Source organism: Gorilla gorilla, chromosome 5 (genome assembly GCF_029281585.2).
Source record: "Gorilla gorilla gorilla isolate KB3781 chromosome 5, NHGRI_mGorGor1-v2.1_pri, whole genome shotgun sequence".
Taxonomy (NCBI): Eukaryota; Metazoa; Chordata; class Mammalia; order Primates; family Hominidae; genus Gorilla; species Gorilla gorilla.
Window position 1 is genome coordinate 107381370 of NC_073229.2, and position 26454 is coordinate 107407823.

Genomic DNA, 26454 nt, shown 5'->3' on the forward strand with positions numbered 1-26454 from the left:
ATTAGGTAGCCATAAATAAGAACACAATAAATAATAATTGTTGAAGGCCTGTTAGTCCCATATGTGTCTTTTATTTAGGATCACAATGTGTACTACAAAAATAAAATGCATGCAATTTAGAGTCACTATTGCAATAATTATGAACTGTGCTAAGTCATATATTATGAAAAAGCCACTCTTCTATACATTACTTAAGGTGAAAATCTATGCAAAAAATATGGCTAGTGTATGTAGAGAATATATCATGACATGATTAGAATGATATTTCCCCCTGCAAGATATATTCACTAGAGTCATTAAACAGATGAAAGAGAATTTAAACTAGAAAGAGAGATATAGATATTCACTTACTAAATAAGAAGTTACTCAGAAATAGTAGCTCAAGCTGTCTCTCTCTTGGGTTCTTTTGAAGTAAACTGCCCAGAAGTTTGGATCTGGGGAACTCTAAGCTCCCTTCCAACTCCGAGATTCTATGATTTTAAGGGTTTCTATAAGATTTAACCAGTTGAAGCATCAAAGTTGAAGTATCATCAGCAATCACTGTATTTGTATTATTATTTTTATTTACATCGAATTGGACATTTACGGTCAGATAGACAGAAAATATTCTAAAATATCCTATTTGGTACCTTATTTTCATATGGTTATGCCAGATCACTTAAAACTCAAAATGTGTTAAGTTCATATATTATATTTAAAGATATATTTCATAATTTTCCTGAGAACACAATGAAAACACCAATCTTCCATTTATAGAAAATTAATTAATAAAATCAGAAAGATATTTTTAGCACTATCAAAAATTTAACTTGAACATGATTCTTGTACATGGCCTGGTACTACCTTGATTTAAATTTCATTGCAGAGAAGGGAATACATGTAGAAAATTGAAATTTCATAAAACTGTAAATTTTTACAATAAATTATTCCATAATAACTTTTACTTTAAGATTTAAAACTAAGCTTTTTATAAGTCAGACAGAATTCGTGCTTAGGTTTATCTTCATACTGTCAGTTTTTGTATTTATTTTTATTTTTTTATTTTGAGTCAGCGTCTTACTCTGTCACCCATGCTGGAGTGCAGTGGCGCGATCTTGGCTCACTGAAGGGTCCACCTCCCAGGTTCAAGTGATTCTTCTGCCTCAACCTCCCAAGTAACTAGGATTACAGGCACCCACCACCATGCCTGGCTAATTTTTGTATTTTTAGTAGAGACAGCGTTTTGCCATGTTGGCCAGACTGGTCTCACACCCCTGACCTCAAGTGATCTGCCCGCCTCAGCCTCCCAAAGTGCTGGGATTATAGGCGTGATGAGCCACTGAGCCCTGCCTGTACTATCAGTTTTAAAGAGGACTTAACACTGTTAGCAAGATACTAAACAGATCGAATTTTTCTTAACATTTTAGAAACTTATGACTTTAACATAAACATAAACATAACAACATATGGTTGTTAAATAAAAGTCTCACCTTTTATCAAAGAACAGCCTCTACTAATGCAATAATTTGTTAACTCTGGTTAAAATTACCATATATATTTTAGTAAGGTAGATCAATATGTAATCAAATAATTATAATCCTCATGTGCTACTAAATAGATTGGGTAAAATACAAGAACTAGAAGTAGCAGGGGGAGGGGTGAATTTATCTAGGCAAAGGTCAAGGCATTTAGAGTGCATACTCCCTGAACACAGTATTGATTAATGTAAGAGTTTCAGAACCTCAGACAAGAGGACACAATGAGTAGGAAAAGCATATGCAAAGACATGGAGGCAGGGATGACTTCCTGTTAAAAACGGAAGTTGAACACACAATTAGTATTCCTTTCCCCAACAAACTCTACTAAAACAATAGAAAACTGCTTTTTCGAAAAGAAAAAAATTAAAAAGACTAAGAGAAAAGGGTAGCAACAACATTTTAGAAGCTGACAGGCTTCTAAATGAGCAAATGGCAACTGACTTAGCAGACTTGAGAAAGCTGAATTGTTGGCCAGCAGTGGGGAATAAGTGACCAGACTGATACAGCAAAACTCTCAAAAACCCAGGTATAGGAGGCACCAAGTGCCTCTGGAAGTAGGGATAAAGGAAAGGGTGAAAACAGGAAGCTGGTCAAAAGTCTGTTAAGAAGGCTAGGGTGTAGAGGTTTATGTCCTGTAACCTCAGGACTTTGGGAGGCCAAGGCAGGAGGGTTGCTTGAACCCAGGGGTTTGAGACCAGCCTGGGCAACATAGAGATACCCATCTCTACCCCCCAACAAAATTTTTTTAAAATTAGCTGGGTGTGATGCTACATGCCTGTATTCCTAGCTACTTGGGAGGCTGAGGCAGTAGGATCACTTGAACCCAGGAGTTTGAGGCTGCAGTGAGCTATGACTGCTCTGCTGCACTCCAGTCCAGCCTGGGCAAGAGAGAGAGATACTGTCTCAAAATTAAATATATATATTTAATTATATATAATATACAATTATTATATTATATGTAATTATATAAAATATAATTATATTATATTTATATATTTATATAATATAATTATATAACATATTATATAATTATATTATATTTATATATTAATATAATATATTTATATAATATATTATATAATTATATTATATTTATATATTGATATAATCTATTATAATTATATTATATTTATATATTGATATAATCTATTATAATTATATTTATATAATCTATTACATAATTGTATATTTATATAATACATAATTATATTATATTATATATTATATAATTATATTATATTTATATATAATTATATTATATATTATATAATTATATTATATTTATATATAATTATATTATTATATTATATATTATATAATTATATTATATTTATATATAATTATATTATATATTATATAATTATATTATATTTATATATAATTATATTATATAATTATATTATATTTATATATAATTATATTATATAATTATATTATATTTATATATAATTATATTATATAATTATATTATATTTATATATAATTATATTATATAATTATATTATATTTATATATAATTATATTATATAATTATATTATATTTATATATAATTATATTATATAATTATATTATATTTATATATAATTATATTATATAATTATATTATATTTATATATAATTATATTATATAATTATATTATATTTATATATAATTATATTATATTTATATATAATTATATTATATAATTATATTATATAATTATATTATATAATTATATTATATAATTATATTATATAATTATATTATATAATTATATTATATAATTATATTATATAATTATATTATATAATTATATTATATAATTATATTATATAATTATATTATATAATTATATTATATAATTATATTATATAATTCTATTTATATATAATTATATTATATAATTATATAATTCTATTTATATATAATTATATAATTATATTATATAATTATATAATTCTATTTATATATAATTATATAATTATATAATATAATTATATAATATAATTATATAATATAATTATATTATATAATTATATAATATAATTATATTATATAATTATATAATATAATTATATAATTCTATTTATATATAATTATATAATTATATAATATAATTATATTATATAATTCTATTTATATATAATTATATTATATAATTATATTTATATATAAAAATATAATATAATTATATTATATTTATATATAATTATATTATATAATTATATTATATTTATATATAATTATATTATATAATTATATTATATTTATATATAATTATATTATATAATTATATTATATTTATATATAATTATATTATATAATTATATTATATTTATATATAATTATATTATATTTATATATAATTATATTATATTTATATATAATTATATTATATTTATATATAATTATATTATATTTATATATTATATATTTTATATTATATAATATAATATATAATATAAATTATATATATAATTATATATAACTCTATATATGTGTGTGTGTGTATATATATATATATGTATCAGTTAAAACCCAGATCTGCATCCCCCTCTCCTTCTAGAAGATAGTCAACTTCCCCACACTCTGGAAGTTTGAAAGAAAACTTGAGGCTCATTTTCTGGAAAGGGTCATTGGAGTATAAGACACCAGGCATAATTGGGGGCAAGGATTCCATACTAGAAACAAGCTTAACTGAAAGTTTACATAGTCAATACGGAGACCCTCCAATCTTCTCCTACTTAAAGAGCGCTGGCAGAAAGGTAGTATCAGGAGCGAGATTGGAAAAATCTTTTCTGTGGAATCTCAGCAGTGTAAGAGAAGGAATCCAAAGAGACTGAAAAGGAAGATTACCTAAGGAAATGGCCCAACAAAGTCATCTTACAGTAAAGACTCAGAATACTACCTCCATCTGTATACCCAGCCTTCTAAAATATAAAAGGAGAGAGAACATAAAACACATGTGAAACTGTGTGCAGTGTTGCTGAAGCAAACACACCTTACTAGAATGCAAAGTGATATGAGGCTAGAGAAGTTTTGGGGTCAGATCATGTAGGGCCTTCTACTATATACTAATAGTACCTACAGGTATATACGGGTATATATAATTATAATATATTATAGGTAGCAGATGGTGTTTAAAGATTTTAAATTCAGAGAATAGTGGTGGGTGACGGTTTTGAGAAATTTGAGGCTGGGGGTATGCAAACAAATTAGGAGGTTCAATTTTGAGCTTTTGCACAAAGCTTGTGCTTCCTGTCATGTGTTATTCTGATGGCAGTATCAAGAAATAGTTACATATAATCTGGGCCACAGATATTTAGAATTTTAAAACATGTAGTTGTATTGAGGTCGTGTGGAATGATAACATTATTCAGAGTGAGTGGCTAAAGGAGAGAACCTAAATGAACATGAACATTTAAGGAATAGAGGGCAGAAAAATGTGTTATAACACATTTTTGTTATAACACACATTGACAGAGAAAAAATTATCAAAGAGGTAAAAGAGCATATACTTACCTGAAAACAGAGAGAAGTAATGACAAAGAACAAAGGTCAATCAAGAAAGAAAATGAAAAATTGCTATTGGATCTTGCAATTACATCACCTGTGACCTATCAAAGAGCTGTTTTTAGTGGCATGCATGTCAGGGCTGAAGATGGATGGCAGTATTCTGAGGAAGAAATAAAAGGTGAAGAACAGGGAGAGCAGGTGTGGAACACTCCTTGGAGAAGCTTAGATAAGAAAAGGAAGAATGGGGTGAGGATGGAGATGGGGTGAGAGGGAAACAAGGTTGAGGCAAATATCTTATTTTTATGTTTTTAAGGGAAGAAGGACATTGACTGATGGAGGGAAGAAAATGGAATTGAGGCAATAATTTTAAGACTGAAATCAATTTAAATATGGTCTATGGTCATAGACTAAAGGGAAGAAGGCAATAGAGAGAAAGAGGTTGAAGTTACAGGAAAACAAGCCATCTTTTAACCATGAACTTCTTTCCCAAAGTAGTGGGGTATCATTATTAGTGAGGCAAAATAATTTTTTTTTCTGAGACAGGGTTTCACTCTTATTGTTCATGCTGGAGTGCAATGGCATGATCTCGGCTCACCGCAACCTCTGCCTCCCAGGTTCAAGCGATTCTCCTGCCTCAGCGTCCCAAATAGCTAGGATTACAGGCATGCACCACCATGCCCGGCTAATTTTTTTGTATTTCTAGTAGAGACGGGGTTTCTCCATGTTGGTCAGGCTGGTCTTGAACTCGTGACCTTAGGTGATCCACCTGCCTTGGCCTCCCAAAGTGCTGGGATTACAGGCGTGAGCCACCGTGCCTGGCCGAGGCAAAGTAATATTTTAAAATTCTTCCATGTTACATTCTTTTGTAATAAAAATATTCAACAAAATATTCTTACATTCTAATTCATGAGCTTTTTCTGATAAGTATTTGACAAAACACATTTTTATATAATAAGATAGTCTAAATTTTTTTTGCATTTTAATATAAAGAAATCTTATAGGATCTACATATAAATATAGGATCTACACATAGAAATGTTTCAGAATATTAATTGTAAGTCTTAAATGAGTATTAACTCAGAAAAATCTATGAGTAAGAGGAAGAAGTATAGTCAGAATGCTATTTTCTTTCTTTCTTTGTATAACTTGTCTGCTACGATCAGTTATGTCTAGTATTTTGTCAAATAAGTGGTGACATAATGAAGAATGTCACTGATATGAGATGATGGCGAATTCCAAATTACAACATCAACAACAATACCACTTTGGAAAGAATACTAATGGAAGTAAAAAGCTTTGGTACTAAGTTATCTTGCTAATGAAAGATTATATGTTAGGTATTTTTGATATTATGGCTCAACAATTGTGCCATGTTTGATCTTTCTGCAGTTGAAATAGTTATTCATAAATACATGCTCATTGTGGTAAATGCGTTAAACAGTGTTAAAATCCAGATAAAGACCAAAAAAGTCACCTGTAATCCCACTGTGTAGCTGTAACCACTTTCAACATTCTGATGTTTAGTCTTAACAAATTTTTGTCTCATACTGATATGTGTATATTCAAAAAATTTTAATTTACAAAAAATACCTCATTCCATACCTACCATTTTAACATGCTTTTTATCTCTTAAAAATATCTTGTGAATACCTAACCATGTCTATAATATATTTTAAAATATTATTTTGTACAGTTATAATATTCCATACTATGGGTATATGGTAATTCATTTAACCAAACCTCTATTTTTAGATATTTAGAGGATTCTGATTTTTTGCTATTAAAAATAGCATTGCAATACTTTGTATATTTAATTTGCACATCGCTATTTCTTCAGGATAAATTTGTACAAAAGAATTGTATCAGGTAAAGATCTGCATGTTTTTAGGTTTTTGACACAAACTGGCTCCCCAAAAGTTGTATCAATCTATACTTCTACCATCAATGGATGCAAGTGCTCATTTTCTAAAAGCATCATTAACAGTTGGGTTTATAACAAAAATCTTTGCTAGCTTGATAGAGAAAATCAGTTTCTCACTTGCTGTTTAATAAATTTTTAAAAACTTAATAGTAAGGCTAAACTCCAAAAATATGTTTACTGGCCATGGTATCCTTTTGTGAATATCTGTTCTACCATGTCTGATTTTGATCTTTTCAATTATCAAAGCATTCAGTATAAGATTTCACTATATTTACAAAAATGTAGCCTAATATATTAAATGTATTTTTTAAAAATACTAACAAGTCAAACTAGTTTATTATGGCAAAAATTTCTATGTGCAATATTTAGAGTGTCATGTTACAAAGTAACTATTCCAGAGGCTACTATGAGAAGAAAAATTTCTTTTTGTAGCTTATTTTAAATGACTAGAGGTTGAAACCTTATTTTTTTTCAGTCTGAATTTGCTGAATTCTGTTTGTATTCAGATTATATAATTATGTGGCCAATTTCTTAATAGATTCAATTTATGCATTTTTTCCAGTTTAAAATAATTTATAATGAGAATGCATTCATGTCTAAAATACATTTTGAATCAAAATCTATATTATTTAAGGTTATTTTAGATAACTAACTTAGTAGAATTCTAAGTATATACAATTTTAATCAAATACTTTTCATAAATCATATCTTTAAATAACACATCTGTTAAAAAAAAAAAAAGAAAAGAGTCCACCCAAGGGTCCAGTGTAAACACATTTATTTACATGGTAAGGCTGTAATGGTTAGATAATTATTTTTGTTGGCACTGGAATGCAATTTCTGTGCCTGCAGAGAGGAAAGTATTACATCTGTGGGCATAATGGTAAGAACATAAGGTTACAAAGGTAAAAAAGAACCATACGGAGAAACTGTGTCATAAGGGCACGATTTTGCATGATGTGCACAAAATGGTTTGGTCATTTCTAGTCAGAACCCCAATAACTTGCCAAAGGTTTTCTCTAGTCAGAGATTAGACATATTTTTCTCAAACCTATCTTTTTATTCCCTAAGGCAGTAATACTTTAAAATTCCTATATGGAAATAAATAGACTATATATGTGCAGATTATATTTTAGGCCGAATTAGTCATGAAAAACTAGTTATGTAATGCCTCCATTGTGGTGACCTGCTTGGGGGGCATATTCTGCTGTGGATCCTCAGGGCTCCTTCTTGCACTGCTCTTGACCTAGGCTTGGCTCTTGCTTCTGATATCCTGTGCCCCAGCCTTTAATTCTGATGTACCCCAGAGCCTGACCTCTAAATTCCTGGCCTTGATGGATAGAAATCCTGACCCTAGTTGCTTGTTTTGTTTGATAATTTGAATTTAGCATTCGTTTTCTTAAACTGAACTCTGTTTCCTATTAACTCTGCATGATAATTTGAAATTATTTAATACTGGTCTTTAACTTTGTATGGACATTTACATCAGACCCACAAAATCAGAAGATATACAATATTAAAGGAATTCTGTAGTTTTGTTCAACAGTTTACTGGTGGCTGTTTTAGAGAACACTGCAAAATGAATTGACAAGTGACTTAAAAACACTGGTCTACGAAGCATGTGTTTGTAGCACCAAAGGCACTTTATCATTATTATACATGGTATCTTCAAGTTAGTATGCAATACTGATATGGTTTAGCTCTGTGTCCCCACCCAAATCTCATCTCAAGTTGTAATCTCCACATGTTGAGGGAGGGACCTGTAGTTCCCACGTGTTGAGGGAGGGAGGTAATTGGATCATGGGGGCGGTTTTACCCATGATGTTCTTGTGATAGTGAGTGAATTCTCACGAGACCTAATGGTTTTATAAGTGTTTGGAAGTTCTTCCTTCTCTCATCTCTCTCCTGCTGCCTTGTGAAGAAGGTGCTTGCTTCCTCTTTGCCTTCTACGATGATTGTAAGTTTCCTGAGGCCTCCTCAGCCATAAGAAAGTGTGAGTCAATTAAACCTCTTTCCTTTATATAAATTACCCAGTCTCAGGAAAGTTCTTTGTAGCAGTGTGAAAATAGACTAATGCAAATAATATTAAAATCAGGCTATCTTTCTATAGCTCACAATTCTTAACACCTGGAAATTTCCAGATTATTCCATTTCTGAAACCCTATATTCGCTTTTCATGAATACTCAAAAAGAAATTTAATATAAAAAAGAATAAAACACAATTTACTTAACTTAGGCATCTTTGTCATGAAAATTGGCACTGAAGGAACAATGTAATTAACATCACAAAGAATTTGGGGAAAAGAAAGATTTGACCAATTACTTTCATGTATCTCAAAAGAAATGAAGACTCAGGATTTTTAAAGCCGTTAAATGTATATAGCTGCCATACTAAATACTTAAGCATGGTGAATTTTAAGAATTATTATATATATACTTTTTTTCTTTTTTCTTTTTTTTTGAGATGGAGTCTCACTCTGTTTCCCAGGCTAAAGTGCATGGCACGATCTCAGCTTGCTGACACCTCCACCACCCGGGTTCAAGGGCCTCCCGAGTAGCTGGGACTACGGGTATGCGCCACCATGCTGGGCTAATTTTTTGTATTTTTAGTAGAGATGGGGCTTCACCATATTGGCCAGGCTGGTCTCGAACTCCTGACTTCGTGATCCGCCCGCCTTGGCCTCCCAAAGTGCTGGGATTACAGGTGTGAGCCACTGTGCCTGGCCTAAAAATTATTATTTATAAAGTACCTTTCAGTTTATAGGGTATTTCTACAAATAATTATTTTGTCCTCAATGTAAACTCCATGAGAGAAACATTATCATCCCCATTTTACGTTTAAACTTTCTTTGATCACCTCATTTCCAATAGCATTCACCTTTATTCCACTTCAACTGACTTCCTTCTAAATTTCGTCTTGTGCTTGCCATCACTCAGAACCAATCCTTGAAAGTACTACATCAGAATACTTTACTCATGGTCTACAGTCTCCTCTCTTCCCAGGCCTCTAATTCAATCATCCTTATTATACCCATTCTTCAACCCCATTGGAATGTCTAGGCCTTTCCCCCATCTAACAGTCTTTTTATCTTCACTTTCTTCCCTATCCAGCTTAGTGTCATGGTCATCATTTTAACCTTAGCTTTTATCCCATTGTCTTTTCTTTGCACAAATACAATAAAATATCTAACATAGATGAATCCAGCTGTTCATTGTGGCCTTGCCTATTCCTGAACTGTTGAACTCAAGCTGCTCAGCCAGCATCATGATACATTTACAGTATTAATTTCAACTGAATCTGCAATGTCTGCTGACTGAATCCTTTTATGTTTCATAGTCCGTTGGCTCTCTAGTTCTCTACAATAGTTCTTTCAGATCTGGTTTTTTTTTTTTATTTTCCTCAAACTTCCAATCCTGTTATTTCAAAGAAAATAACAGGATTGTTATTTTCCTTGAAAATAACATATTTATTTCAAAGAAATAAATATTTCTTTGAGGCTATTACATATATTTTTTGTTTTCCTCAAACTTCTGATCTATTGTTCAAAGAAAAAAAATAGAAGCTGTTATATAACTTTCTGCCACAGGTAAGAAATTAAACACAGAGAGGTTATGTAAATTGGTCAAAGTCCATAGCTAGTAAAGGGCAAAGCAAATCAGTGTGACTCTATAGTCCATGCTCTTAACATCTGCATTTAACAGTGTCTCTCACTTTATCCATCTCAGTTACTGCCCTGCCATTCTTCTAGTTCTTCAAGGCAAAAGCCTAGGCTCCTTCCTCACCTTCACTATCAACAACTAATTACCTGTCTACTTCTAACTTCACTGGCACTTTCTTAGAGCAAGATGCCACCATCATAGATTTCAGCAACAGCCTTCAAATGTGCTCCAATTCAATCCTATTCTCTAGACTGAAGACAGTGTGAATAATCTTTCCAAATGCAAACCTACCCAAGTCAACCTACCAACTCCTTAGTTCAACACTCACCAACTCTTTCATGTTTAATTCTTTAGACCAAAGGTTGGCAAACTCTTTTCATAGAAGGCAATATAGTAAATATTTTAGGGCTTGTGTGCCATTCAGTGTCTATCCCACACATAATTCTGCTATTATGGCATGAAAGCCACTGTAAACAATATATAAACAAGTGGGCATGGCTTTGTTGCAATAACTTTACAAAAACCGGCAGTGGCTAGATTTGGCTCACAGGCTGTACTTTGCCAACCCCTGCTTTAGGCATATTACGTTGATTCGTTCCACTAACATTAAATACTTTCTGTGGGCTTGGGGCTATGTTAATGACAAGTTAATGATACAGTGATGAACAAAATACCCATGTTCTCTGCCTTCACAGAGCTTAAAATTTAGTTGGAATGGAGACACTGATTTTTTTAATTGCATAAATAGGTCAGGCATGGTGGCTTATGCCTGTAATCCCACCACTTTAGGAGGCTGAGGCGGGCAGATCACTTGCATTCAGGAGCTCGAGACCAGCCTGACCAATGTGGCAAAAACCCATCTCTATTAAAAATACAAAAATTAGCCAGGCGCAGTGGCACGCACCTGTAATCCCAGCTACTCAGGAGGCTGAGGCAAGAGAATCACTGGAACCCAGGAGCAGAGGTTGCAGTGAGCCAAGATTGCACCACTGTACTCCAGCCCGGGCAACAGAGCAAGACTCTGTCTCAAAAAAAAAAAATTGCATAAATATATAAAAATGCTACTATGATAAGGAAAAAAGAAAAATAATTAGTGCTATGGCAGCCTATGAGGTGGAATTGACCCAGACCCAGAAATTCAGAAGGGTTTAATGACGAATGTCATAACTGAGATGAGATTTGAAGAGGGGAAGAAAGGGTATTCTAGGATGAGAGATCAACTTTTGGCTAGACCCTTAAATAAGAAGAAACCTGGCTCATTTCAGGACCTGAGAAAGGAAGTATGGCTAGAATGAGTGAAGAGAGAAACACGCGTCAGACCATGCATTTTGGGCCACATTCAGGATTTTCATCTTCATCCTAAGTACAATGAAAATCCATCAAATTATTTTGAGGAAGAAATAATAAGATCAGATTTCTATAGCAAAAAGAAAACTATCTCTGTTCACCACAAAAGCCTGAGCACTTAGATCTACATCTGACAAATTGTAGAGATATTATGCAGAAAACATATAAGAAGGGGAAGCAAGAGTAAATGTGGATAGATTACTTAGATGATAGCAATTTACACTGGGGTGATGAGGAGAAATCTATGAAAAACACAGATTTTGATGATAGGAAATGCAAAAGGTTTAGTGATAGACTGTATTTGGTGGGAAAGCTGAAGAGGGAGCTATCAGCAATTCACTGAAAAGGAGAACACTGGAAGAAGGTCAGGTTTGGTGGGGAAATAAGAGTTTGATTTGGGAGTAGGTTAAGTAGGAGATAACTTTGAGATATCCAGCAGGAGTTCTGTTGTTGTTGTTGTTGCTGCTGTTGTTGTTGTTGTTTGAGACAGGGCCTGGCTCTGTCACACAGGCTGGAGTGCAGTGGCATGATCATGGCTTACTGCAGCTTCGACCTCCTGGGCTCAAGGGATTCAATCCTTCCCACCTCAGCCTCCCGAGTATCTGGGACTACAGGCACACACCATCATGCCAGGCTAATTTTTGTATTTTCTTGTAGAGACAGAGTTTCGCCATGTTGCCCAGGATGGTCTCGAACTCCTATGCTCAAGCGATCTGCCTGCCTTGGCCTCCCAAAGTGCTGGGATTATAGGCGCCTAAGTGGAGATTTTAAATAAAGACATGGGTGTATAGACCTGGAATACAAAGAAGTCTGGGCTGGCAATATAAATTTGCTAATTGAATGTGTGGACCTGAGTATATACCTAAGAACATATAGCAGAACAAAAAGAAAAGGAGCTGGCACTGAGCAGGTCATTTAAAAATGAAGTGTTTTGTCATTTAATAGCTAGACAGGAAAGGATGAACCTGCAGAAGAAAAAGAAAAGGCAAACAGCCAAAGAGGTAAGAAGAAACCAGCAGAATGCCCTGACATGGAAGCCAACAGAAAAGAGTATTTCAAGAAACAAGGTGAGTCAACAATGTGGAATGCTGCTGAAAATTCAAATAAGATAAACACTGAAAAACATTCATTGGAATTAGTGAAATGGAAGCCATTTGCAATCTCATTTCAAGTTGCAAAACCTCTTTACGGTATTTCTCCTCAGCTCATCTACCTGTGCTTCCCCCTACCTTCCAATAATGAAAAAGAATCTGTAAGATTCTCATAGTAAGACATGTGCATTGGGGGGTGGGCTCTGCATGGATCTGGAGAGGATTAAAAAACTAGAGCTTAAAGAGGAAAAAATTTGGCAGCTTAGACAAAAGCAGGTAGCCAAGCATCTACAATCAAAGACAAATAGCAAAATGCAGCATACTACACAAACGCAGCTCCTACTGGGGTAAAGCATAAAAATTGTGGCTAAGATAGGCTGAAGAGAGAAGTATGTATACTTTTATTTTTAAGCAATGAATAATATAGTCTCATACATTTCATTCTTTGTTTAGCCATAATCACCAGGGATTTTGTCAGATTTCTTGGAGCTCATTTTCTAGCTAATGGATAATATGGTATATTATACAGTCAGAGAGTACTTTTCTCAAATATATGCAACTAGATGAGAAATAGTATGTGACATCGGCAAGCATAATTCCTGGAATTTAAAAGGTACTCAGTATATATTGATTGAATTTGAATCATTATTACAATTATGAACTAATTTCAGACATGTTATTGATCCATATGCAGTGAAAATTTTGTTACCTTGAATATCATCATTGAATGTGCAATACCGGTTTTGATACTTGTTCAGGAGACGAAATGCATTCACATTGGCAAAATCCTCAAACTGAATAAGGCAATTCTTGCCATACCTATGGGACAAAAACATTCATATTAGAAGAGGCTAATAAAATGCTATTTAAAAATAAACTTCTAAAATTAGCCCATAGAAATAGGAAAACATTATTTCCTTTTAAAGGTTCTATCTTGCTGCTTAAGTATAAATATGTAATATAATATCTGTTCAGCAAATATTTACATGCTTACTACAGAAAAGGCATTGTGTTGGCACTGTGAAATAACATAAAATGACCAAAATATGTTCCCTTTCCTTACAGAATTTAACTTTTAGTGTAAACAAAAAATTTTGAAGTAAATAAGAAGTAATATAAAAGTGGTATAAACAAGGAATGATAGGTGTTCTGAAGATAGATATCACTTCTGGCTGTGATCAAAGACAAAGCAACAAATGAACGAGTTTTAATGAATAGTTATAATTTCAAAAGTAGAGATGTGGGGTTTTATAAGCTGAGGAAAAATAGAAGCAAAATAACTGAGCTGAAAGATAAAAAAGAAAAATTGTTTAAAAAATGGTTTAAAAGCCCTATTTGGCTATAATGTGGTAGTAAATGTAAGGGTGTAGTGAAAGATACGGTCAGATCTTCATTGTGGCCCTTCCATTCCTCCCGTCTAGCTTCATGGGTAAACATGCTTTCTTCAGTCTCTTTTATTAGGGCACTGATGAAACATTCATGAAGGTTGAGTCCTCGTGGCTTAATCACTTCCCAAAAGGCCCCATCTCTTAATACTTTCACAATGGCGACTACATTTCAGCATATACAACGTAACATGTAATAGTAATGATTAGACCATAGCAGCAGCTTTTACAAACCTTTTATTCTCCTGGTCTCCCAAGTCTCTTACCAGTCACTACCTCACTAAGATCAATGGTAGAGAGAACATTATTAACCTTCTCAGTTTTCCCCTACATTAAAATATTTTGTACTTTTATGTCTATTTTCTTCCTCAACTTGTGAGAATGATTCTTGCTTCCTTGTTTCGAACCTCCCTATGGACCTTACTGAATCAACTGCACCTCTCTATACTAACAGCTGCAATTTCTCCTTTACTACTGGTCCTTTCCTGTCCCCAAGCATTTTCAGGACTACCTGATTTTAAGACCACCTCCCTTGGCCATGACAAAATCAAAGCTATAGTTACTTATCTTTCTTCCCCCTGATGTCAAACCTCTCAGAACAGAGAATGTTAAACCTTGCACTAATTTCTCACTTCTTGTCAACATTATAATTCAAGGACAGTCTCAAACCACTACCCCCTGATATCACAAAGCGGATGATTTTTCTCTCTTTTTCTTCTGATACAATAAAAAACTCTGTAAGTTTGTTATTTCCCTTCAATTATGTTAATTTATATATAATTACATATTTATCTTGGGTAGACTATCTTTTTAAATTACTGTAAAATTCACAGGTGAAAACTGGTGTTAACGTTTTTTGTTTGTTTGTTTGTTTATTACTAGTGTAGCCTAGCATCTTTTTCTATGTCTATTTGCCATTTGTAATTCTTTCTGGAAGATTCTATGTTCACTTGTTCATTTTTCCATTGTTATAGTTGTTTTCTTTATTATTTCATAAGAATAGTACCTTCTGTTATATATATTGCAAATGGTTTTTCTAATCTAGTACACTGTGCCATTAATTATTTAGACAGTGTTCCTAATTGTTTTCACCAAATAAATTTTAAATTTTTATGTGGTTAGATCTTTCAATTCTTTTATTTATGGTTTCTCCTTTGATGAAATGCTTACAACAGTCTCCTCTACATATATTTATTTAACTATTAATGAAAATTTCCTCTAATTATATTATAAATTTAGAAAATAGTTAACCTCTAAATCTGGTATACTTTTACTGTTAGGCCATAGATTAAAAAAACAAGCTATACCAAAATTTCTGTTTTCTATATAATCACCCAACTATGTCAGCACCATTTATTTAACAGTTCATCCTTCTCCTCATCACCTATAATTAGATACTATATTCTGATATATAGTAGGGTCTGTTTCTGTGCTTTCCTATTTTATTCTACTACTGCTGATGACAACAAATATGTTTTCCTTTATAAGATATTACACACACACACTTACTCTTCACAACCACTCTGTGAAGTAAGTACTATTATTATTCTCATCCAATAGATGAGGAAACAGGCACACAGGTATACCACATTGGCATTGCTCAGTAATGACAGTCTAACAGTAATGATTAGTCTTACTAATCTATCAAGAAAAAAAACCTCCCTACTTTAATTCCTACAGCTTTATAGTAATTTTAATATTTAGTACTGTTAATCATCTTTTATCCTTCTTTTTAAGTATTTACTTGGCTGTCATACTGGTTTATAAGCATAGGCTCTGGAGTCAGAGCTCCTGGGATCAATCTTGTCCTCCTTACATACCATGCATCCTTAACTGTTCTGTGCCTCTGATTTCCTATCAGAAAAATGAGAATAGTAACAGCCTATTACCATAAGGCTGTTAGCAGGATTAAATGAAGTGATAAACGTTAAGTGCTCAATGCAATGACTGGCACATGAGTACTCTATAGCCACTTAAAAATCTACAGATTTTAAAAAATTATTTAATAGTAACAATAGAAGCCACAGGCAGGTAAATAATATTCTCAAAGGGCTAAGAGAAAATAACTGTCATCCTAGACAAAGCTATTCTTCAACAGTAAGGTTTATGCAGCCAATAAACATATGAAAAAAAAGCTCATCATCACTGGTCATTACAGAAATGCAAATCAAAACCACAGTGAGATACCGTCTCACGCCAGTTAGAATGGTGATCATTAAAAAGTCAGGAAACAACAGAAGCTGCAAAGGATGTGGAGAAATAGGAACGCTTTTACACTGTTAATGGGAGTGTTAATTAGTTCAACCATGGTGGAACAGTGTGACGATTCCTCAAGGATCTAGAATCAGAAATCCCATTTGACCTAGCAATCCCATTACTGGGTATATACCCAAAGGATTATAAACCATTCTACTATAAAGACACACGCACATGTATGTTTATTGTGGGACTATTCACAATAGCAAAGACTTGGGACCAACCCAAATGCCCATCAGTGATAGACTGGATAAAGAAAATGAGGCACATATATGCCATGAAATACTATGCAGCCATAAAAAAGGATGAGTTCATGTCCTTTGCAAGGACATGGATGAAGCTGGAAACCATCATTCTCAGCAAACTAACACAAGAAGAGAAAACCAAACACAGCATGTTCTCGCTCATAAGTGGGAGTTGAACAATGAGAACACATGGACACAGGGAGGGGAACATCATCACACCGGGGCCTGTTTGGGGGTGTGGGGCTAGGGGAGGGATAACATTAGGAGAAATACCTAATGTAGATGATGGGTTGATGGGTGCAGCAAACCACCATGGCGCATGTATACCTATGTAACAAACCTGCACATTTAGCACATGTACCCCAGAACTTAAAGTATAATAATTAAAAAATAAATAAAAAATAAATAAAATTAAGACATCTTTAGATAAATAAAAATCAAAAGACTTTTACTAAAGAAACTTCTAAAAGGTATATTTCAGAAAGAACAAAAATAATCCCAGTTTAAAAGGCCTATGTATAATAAAATGGTAAAATGTAGGGAAATACAAGCAATTTTCATCCATATAAAATAGTAATAAAAATAAGTCTACTTCTAGCATGACAGAGTGAAGAAGTTGGCAAATTCATTCCCTAAACAGCAACGATATTGCAAGACAAAATATTTAAAACAACCATTTCAGTGCTCTGTAAATCACTAAAGACAAAAAGAAGCAACAATTTAAAAGTAAAATGGGATAGGGGGGTCAATTCTGAAGGGAACGTAAACTTTTTCTACTCCTTTTATGTATGATGCCGTTTATCCTCCAAGGAAACACTTTAGCTAGCTGTATTAATAATTACAAAAATGTTACTAAAAACTGGTAAAATCATTTCTATGGTTACAAATTATTACATTTTTATAACCTAGCAGAGAAGCAAACTTCGTCATAGCAACTAAGTACCCCAAACACAAATATCAGTCAATAATCATGAGGTGCTTGTAATGGCTCTTCTACTTCTCTGGTTTCTAAGCAGGCCTTTAGAAAGTAAAGACTGTGAGCCTTTGGAGAGTGCTGTCATATGGTTTGCTCCCGATGTATCATATACTGGTGGTCTAGAAGCATTGGATGAGCTGTCATTATGTTCAGAAGGAGCAGAACTCTGTGGTCTCAGTATGTGAGGAGGAATCAGAGCCTTCTCAATTCTATTCCCGGATCTACTACTTACTTGGTTCTGCGGTTTTGTGCTTGTTAGAATTTCTCTGTGGTTAAAATGAAATCCCTACAATATGGTTTGCCTTCAATGTTTAGGACACAATGTGGTCAGGCTATAAATTTATGATGTTTCTTAAGTGAAATCTGGGAATAGGCATAGGTAGTAAAATGGTGTACAGGATACCTTATCATTTACAAAAGTTTATTTTAGAAGTATCCCTTAGAAACTATATATCAGTTTTAGTTTCATGACTTTTCTCTACCTGGTAGTTAACTCTGATTTGACTCCTAAAGATTTAGAGAGAGGAATTGTGAATTCATTTTGTGATACAAGCATCTTGCGTCATATAATAAAAGAAAGCCACATAAGGGATAATTAGTTCCAATTTGAACCCACTTTGTCACTATAAAATTATAAGTAGTGGAACACTGAGAAGTTAGCCAATTCAATTCTACATAACTATGAAAAGAACCTACTATTTTATGATCAAAATACCACATAAAATACTAGGTGCAAACGGTTTTAAAAGTTAACAGAAATAACACCCATAAAATTAACATGTAAAAACTGCAGAGATTTTGCTCCCGTGGCATTGTTAAATCTGACAAATACCTTATCACAGTGACTAATCACTATATCTAGCACTATGTGTCAGGCACTATGCTTCATACTTTACAGGGATTATCTCAATTCTGTCAGCAACCCAGTGAAGAAGGTATTATCCACTTAACAGATAAAGAAATGAACTCAGTAAGATTAAAAGCCATGGTTGAGTTCATACTGCTAGTAGGTGGTAAGGTCTGGACTGAACCACAGGGCCCAGTGCTGTATATACTGGCTACCACAGAGCACCAACAGAGTTATCAAGTCAATGAAATGAATAGCATATTTACATCTGAAAATATTGCACTGATAAAATAAGGGTGTTATAATTTTATCATAAAACTATTAATAGCAAAACAGTATTTGTATGCATTCAACGTACCAGGTCCTTTTATTATAGGAAATATATGAACAGATATTGGTGAGAATATGAATTTTTCTTTGATTATAACTGATCAAGAATTCACTGTAACCAGGTTAACCAAGCATGTTTTAATTTTTCCTGAGATATAGTAAAATGTTTTTATAGGATTTATTACATATGGAACATTCAAGATCTAGTGCACTTTAGCTCTGAGGAGTACCTTAGGGATAACTTATTCCAAATTACCCATTTTTGATAATGTATTGAAGCTTGAGAGTGCTCAATGAATTAAGCAGCAAATAAGAAACATGGATCTTGCCCTGGAAATGCTCACTGGGAAAATAGTCTCACTGGGAAGACAAAAGGATGTAAGCAAATAACTTAAAGGAGGTTCAGATTAAAAGCAAAAGCAGTGGCACACTGATCACTAAAGGACTGAGGGAAAACAACATGAATTAGGTGAGACTTAAGATGGGCCCTTGGTAGAATTCAAATAAGGAAAAGAGTGGAGTAAAGAATCAACGATAGAATAGAGGTCTCAAAGTTTGTACTGGGGAGATGACAAACATTAGCTTCAAGGACTTTAGAAGATCAGTATTGGTTGCTGAATTTCAGATGATGAATGGTCTTGAATGCTAGAATAAGTAATCTGAAGTTGACACAAATTATCTCTGGCCAAGAACCATTCAAATTCAATTCTTCTTTGTAGGTAACAATGAAGAAGACGGATGTGTTAACTTCTTTCATAGCAATATGGCTTTTGCTCCTACTACTTTACTTCCATATTATTTGGTAACATTTAGACAGTCCTTTCATTTCTCTTACCACTCCTTTTATTATATTTTACTGTTACTTCTTAATTATTCTCTGTGACAGTAGAAATGATAAAGATTCAGCCATAATCATCCATTCTTTTCCCCCATATTCTCATCCCCTCAAGTTTCTTGTCTTCTTAAGGAATTGACAATCATGTTTTACACAAATTACTTCTAAATTTATATCTCTGCTGCTGATCTTTCAAAGAAACAACTCTGTTTCCAAAATGATATCAAGGACTTGAAGAACTTTTATACTATGAATCTTTTTTCTTTTAGAATGAGAGAGAAATAATTAAAACAGTATTTCCAACCATTTTTATTTAGTATTTATTTCTGTAAAAGCATCTATAGAATCAAAAAATCACACAACATTTATAGCAAGGACCAAAAAAAAAAAAAAAAGAATCACAAGCAAAATAGAATCACTATGTTTAGGTGTTGTCTGCTTTTCAAAAAAAATAGCAAACCTAAGAGAGTCTGAGTTCCTTAAAATTCAACAAATTTTGAAGTTCTGTTTATAACTAAAGTTGCTATTTAGTATATTTTAATAAAAAGCATTTAAAAAAATCCTCCTTGTCTCCAAAATTCATGAAACTTTTTCCCTTGTGATTTTAATTTTATTATTTTGTTGTTGTTTTTAAACTTTTATTTTAGGTTCAGGGGTACATGTACAAGGTAGTTCTATAGGTAAATTCATGTCATGGGGGTTTGTTGTACAGATTATTTTATCACCTAGATGCTAAGCCTGGTACACAATAGTTACTTGTTCTGCTCCTCTTCCTCTTCTGATCCTCCACCCTCTGGGGTGGGGATGAGAACACATGGACACTAGGCTCCAGTGTCTGTTGTGCCCCTCTTTGTGTTCAAGTGTTCTCATCATTTTAACTCCCACTTATAAGTGAGAACACACAGTACTTGGTTTTCTGTTCTTGCATTAGTTTGCTAGGGATAATGGCCTCCAGCTCCATCCATGTTCCTGCAAAGGATGTGATCTCACTCTTTTTTTATGGCTGCATAATATTCCATGGTGTATCAGTACCACATTTTCTTTATCCAGTGTATCACTGATGGGAATTTAGGTCGATTCCATGTCTTTGCTATTGTGAGTAGTGCTCCAATAAACAAAAAAATGTGTGCATGCATCTTTGTGGTAAAATAATTTATATTCTTTTGGGTATATATCCACTAATGGGATTGCTGGGTCAAATGGTACTTCTGTTTTTATTTCTTTGAGGAATCTCCATACTGCTTCCACAATGGCTGAACTAATTTACACTCCCACCAGCTATGTATAAGCATTTCCTTTGCTCTGCACCCTTGCCAGGATCTGTTATTTTTTGACTTTTTAATAATAGCCATTCTGACTGGTATGACATGGTATCTTATTATGGTTTAGATTTGCATTTCTCTAATGATCAGTGATATTGAGCTTTTTTTCATATGCTTATTGGCCGTATGCATGTTCTTTTGAAAAGTGTCTCTTCATGTTCTTTGCCTACTTTTTAATGGGGTTGTTTTTTCTTGTAGATTTAAGTTCCTTAAAATTCTGGATATTAGACCTTTGTCAAATCCATAGTTTGCAAATATTTTCTCCCATTCTGTAGGTTCTTTGTTTACTCTGTTGATAATTTTTTTTTTTTTTTTTTTTTTTTTGCTGTGGAAAAGCTTTTCGTTTAATTAGATCCCATTTGTACATTTTTGCTTTTGTTGTGATTGCTTTTGCCATCTTTGTCATGAAATCTTTACCTGTTCCTATGTTCAGAGAGCCATTTCTCAGTAAAGCAAGGAGGTAAAGGGAACATCCAGTGAGGAAGCGAGGAGGTAAGGTAGCCTGTTGTTAAAGTGCGGGTTTCCAGTTAAACAGTGGAAAGATCTGAGAAGAAGAGTGTTGGGAGTCTGGTTTAGGGAAGATGAAGCACAAAACGTGAAGTATGAAAAAGCATAGGCCGGGCGCGGTGGCTCACGCCTGTAATCCCAGCACTTTGGGAGGCCGAGGCAGATGGATCACCTGAAGTCAGGAGTTCGAGACCAGCCTGGCCAACATGGTGAAACCCTGTCTCTACTAAAAATATAAAAATTAGCTAGGCATGGTGGCAGGCACTTGTAATCCCAGCTACTTGGGAGGCTGAGGCAGGAGAATCACTTGAACCCAGGTGGTGGGGGTTGCAGTGAGCCGTGATTGCACCACTGCACTCCAGCCTGGGCAACAGAGCGAGAATCCATCTCAAAAAAAAAAAAAAAAAAAAAGAAAAAAGAAAAAGCATGAAGTATGCGGAGGCATACATGAAAAGAGACAAATGACATGTTATTTTTACATTTTAATAGGCAACCAAGTATAACAATAATGTGAAGCAAGACTTTCTAATTATGTGCACAGGCCATCTGATGGATGGCAACGGTGGAGCATGGGGAGATGAGTATGTGAAAGAGGGAGCATCATGGCCTCTGAGCTGAAGGCAGCATGGGTACAAGCTCAAATCCTCAGAGAAGCTTTGGCTCTAAAGGACTTATCTGTGCTTCAACATACCACTGTATTCTTCTATTTCTAGTTTGTACCATTCCTTATGCCTAAAATGCCTTCATATAAGGGATGCAGAAATTTAGAAAATGCTTTTATAAACTCCATGTGCAAACTTACAATAGAGAATTAAAGGTCTCCTCAAATGCATGTTCCAGTAAATACCTCATCTCCAACCTCAATCATGTCATTTACTTCTGTAGTTTGAATCACTAAATCTGTGACTTTTTCTCCATTTAGTCTGAATCAAACTGTTTATTTCTAAAAGCCAGCAACTTCTACGAAACACTAAGGGTCACATATTCAGCAGAAAAGAGAATTGTATATTATTTTACTGAAGAATATTACAGTCATAAAATTTTAGATCTAGAAATGTCCTCAGAGATGATTTAGCAATAACTAATGACCAGGAAGGTTAAAAAACACCCAAGGTTCCAGAAAAATATATGGTAGTGAGTGTTGCCATCTAAGAGAAAAGCCAGAGGGACTAAGTCCAATAGCCATGTATGGTAGAGTAGACCTTTTTTGTAATGTAGTAAGATACCTTCTATCTTATTTCATACTATAAGAATACAGAATATTTTCAGGTAAGTTTATCAGAATTTATTACCAGCACATCTCACTTTATTGTGATTTGCTTTACTGCACTTTGAAGATACTGCCATTTTTTTTTACAAATTGAAGATTTGTGACAACCCTTGTTGAGCAAATCTATTGGGACCATTTTTTCCAACAGAATGTGCTCACTTTGTGTCTCTGTCACATTTTGGTAATGCTCCCAATATTTCAAACTTTTGCATTATTATTATATGTGTTACGATGATCTGTGATCAGTGATCTTTTATGTTACCATTATAATTGCATATAAGATGGCAAACTTAAGCAATAAATGTTGTGTATGTTCTGACTGCTCCACTTACTGGCCACACCCATGACTCTCCCCTTCTCCTCAAACCTCCCTATTCCCTGAGACACAACACTATTGAAATTAGGCCAATTAACAACCCCACAATAGCCTTTAAGTGTTCAAGTCAAAGGAAAAGTCACACATCTCTTTAAATCAAAAGCTTGAAATGGTTAAGTTTAGTGAGAAAGGAATGTTGAAAGCTGAGACAGGACAAAAGTTAGACCTGTTGTACGAAGCAGTTAGCCAAGTTGTGAATGCAAAGGAAAAGTTCTTGAAGTAAACTAAAAGTGCCACACTAGTGACCACATAAATGATAAGAAAGCAAAAAAAGTCTTTTTTTGGGAGTCTTTTGATAGGGAGAACGTTTGAGTGATCTGGATAGATTAAGCCAGTCACAACATTTCCTTAAGCCAAAGCCTAATCCATAGCAAGGCCCTAACTCTCTTCAATTCTACAAAGGCTGAGAAAGGTAAAGAAAATGCAGAAGAAAAGTTTGATGTTAGCAGAGTCTGATCCGTGAAGTTTAAGGAAAACAGCTGTCAACATAACATAACATAACATTAACATAACATAACATAACATAACATAACATAACATAACATAACATAACATAACATAACATAACATAACCTGCAAGGTGAAGCAGAAAGTACTGATGTAGAAGCTGCAGCAAGTTATCTAGAAGATCTACGTAAGTTCATAAATGAAGGTGGTTACATTAAAGACCAGATTTAAAATGGAGACAAAATAGCCTTCTGTAGAAAGATGATGGCATCTACAGCTTTCATAGCTAGAAAGGAGAAGTCAACGTCTGGCTTCAAAGCTTCAAAGAATAGGCTGACACCCTTGTTAAGGTCTAATGCAGCTGATGACATTAATCTGAAGCCAATGCTCATTTACCATTTTGAAAAACATAGGTCCCTTAAGAATTATGCTAAATAGACTCTGTCTGTGCTCTATAAATGAAACAACGAAGCCTGGGTAACAACATATCTGTTTACAGCATGGTTTACTGAATATCTTAAGTCTGCTAATGAGACCTACTGCTCAGAAAAATAAGATTCCTTTCAGAATATTGCTGCTTATTGACAATGCACCTAGTCAGCTGAAGAGCTCTGATGGAGCTGTACCAGAAAAATGTTTTCATGCCTGCGAACACAACATCTATTCTGCAGCCCATACATAGAGAGGCAATTTAAACTTTCAAGTCTTATTATATAGAAAATGCACTTCCTAAAGTTATTGCTACCCTAGACAATAATTCCTCTTATGAATTTGGGCAAAGTAAATTGAAAACCTCTGGAAAGGGTTTACCATTCTAGATGTCCCTAAGAACATTTGTGATTCATGGAAGGAGGTCAAAACATCAACATTAATGGGAGTTTGGAAGAAGCTAAGTCCAACCCTCATGGATGACTTTGAGGGGTTCAAGACGTTAGCAGGGGAAGTCACTGCAGATGTGGTGGAAATAACAAGTAGAACTAGAATTAAAAGTGGAGCTTGAAGATGGGACTGAATTGCTGCAATCTCATGATAAAACCTGAATGGCTGAGGAATTGCTTCTTCTGGATGAGGAAAGAAAGTGTTTTTTTGAGATGAAATTTACTTCTGGTGGAGATGCTATGAATACTGTTGAAACGACAACAATTTAGAATATTTAGATTTGGAATATCACATAAACTCAGTTGATAAAGGAACAACCTGGTTTGAAAGGATTGACTCCAATATTGAAAGAAGTTCTACTGTGGATATAATGCTGTCAAATAGCATTGCATGCTACAGACAGATCTCTCATGAAAGGAAGAGTCAATTGATGTTGCAAACTCCATTATTGTCCTATTTTCAGAAATTACCACACTCACCCAACCTTCAGTAACCACCATTGTAATCAGTCAGCAGCTATCAACATCAAAGCAAGACCCTCCACCAGCAAAAAGATTATGACTCTCTGAAGGCTCAGATGATCATTAACATTCAATAGCAATAAAGTTATTTCTTAATTAAGGTAGACAATTTTTTTAAACATAATGCTATTGCATACTTAGTATCCTACAGTATAGTGTAAACACAAGTGAGTTTTATTTTATTTTTTGGAGACAGGGTCTCACTCCATCATCCAGACTGGAGTGCAGTGGCATGATCACAACTCACAGCAGCCTCAACATCCCAGGGTCAAGTAATTTTCCCATTTCAGCCTCCCTAGTGGCTGGGACCACAGGAGTGTGCCACCATGCCTGGCTAATTTTTCTTTTAATGTTTTGTAGAGACAAGGGCTCACTACATTGCCCAGGCTAGTCTCAAACTCCTCAGCTCAAACTATTCACCCGCCTTGGCCTCCCAAAGTGCTGGGATTACAGGTATGAGTCACCGGGCCTGGCCTTAAACATAACTTTTATATTCACTGAGAAACCAAAAAATTCATGTGACTTGCTTTATTGTAGTATTTGTTTTATTGTGGTTGTCTGGAACCAAAGCTGCAATATCTTTGAGGTATGCCTATATTCAAATGAATATGAATGTTATTTATCTTTCTGTGCACACTTTCAGACTATATATTTATGCAATGATGCTGCAACTGCTCAACTACTTTCACTACAAGGTGAATTTAAAATCAATTTTATTGCTTGATAGTTATATCTTGCAGGTAACTTTCTATCCTTTTTCCTCATTGGCAATAACAGATTTGAACAAGTATTTTGTGAACTATAATTGAATATGAATACTAATTGGATCAATATTCTCATTCTGATTATTCTCAAAAGTCAATATCCACTTCAAAGGATTTTTCCTGAAATGTCACCATTATGATACTTAAAATAATTGCTTGTAGGCTCTATACATAACCTTCAAAGAGGCATTCCAAAAGCATTATAAACATTAGCAGTTATCATTGTACAGCGTTCCAGAATACTACTTAGAAAAAGATAACAATCATTCAGATCTTTGTTTTTAAAAAAATCAAACTATTTTATAGTGAGACCTCAAAATCAAAAGAAAAATTTAAAAAGGACTTTGCATGTATAACTGCTTAAAATAAAAACTTTGAAAGCCAATATCCATTCTTAGGCCACAGAGTAATGGAAATTCATGCATATTATTCAAGAATAATCAGAATGGTACATTTAGAAA

General features: G+C 33.7%; 1 protein-coding gene across 1 annotated transcript in view; it reads right to left on the bottom strand.

Annotated features, from left to right (window-relative positions):
• The window catches only part of ME1 (malic enzyme 1), a 214144-nt gene that overhangs the window by 30176 nt on the left and 157514 nt on the right, over window positions 1-26454 (bottom strand). Inside the window, exon 7 of the mRNA XM_031012399.3 lies at window positions 13743-13852. Coding sequence (XP_030868259.1) covers window positions 13743-13852 — 110 coding nt within the window. The remainder of the gene's footprint in view (window positions 1-13742; window positions 13853-26454) is intronic.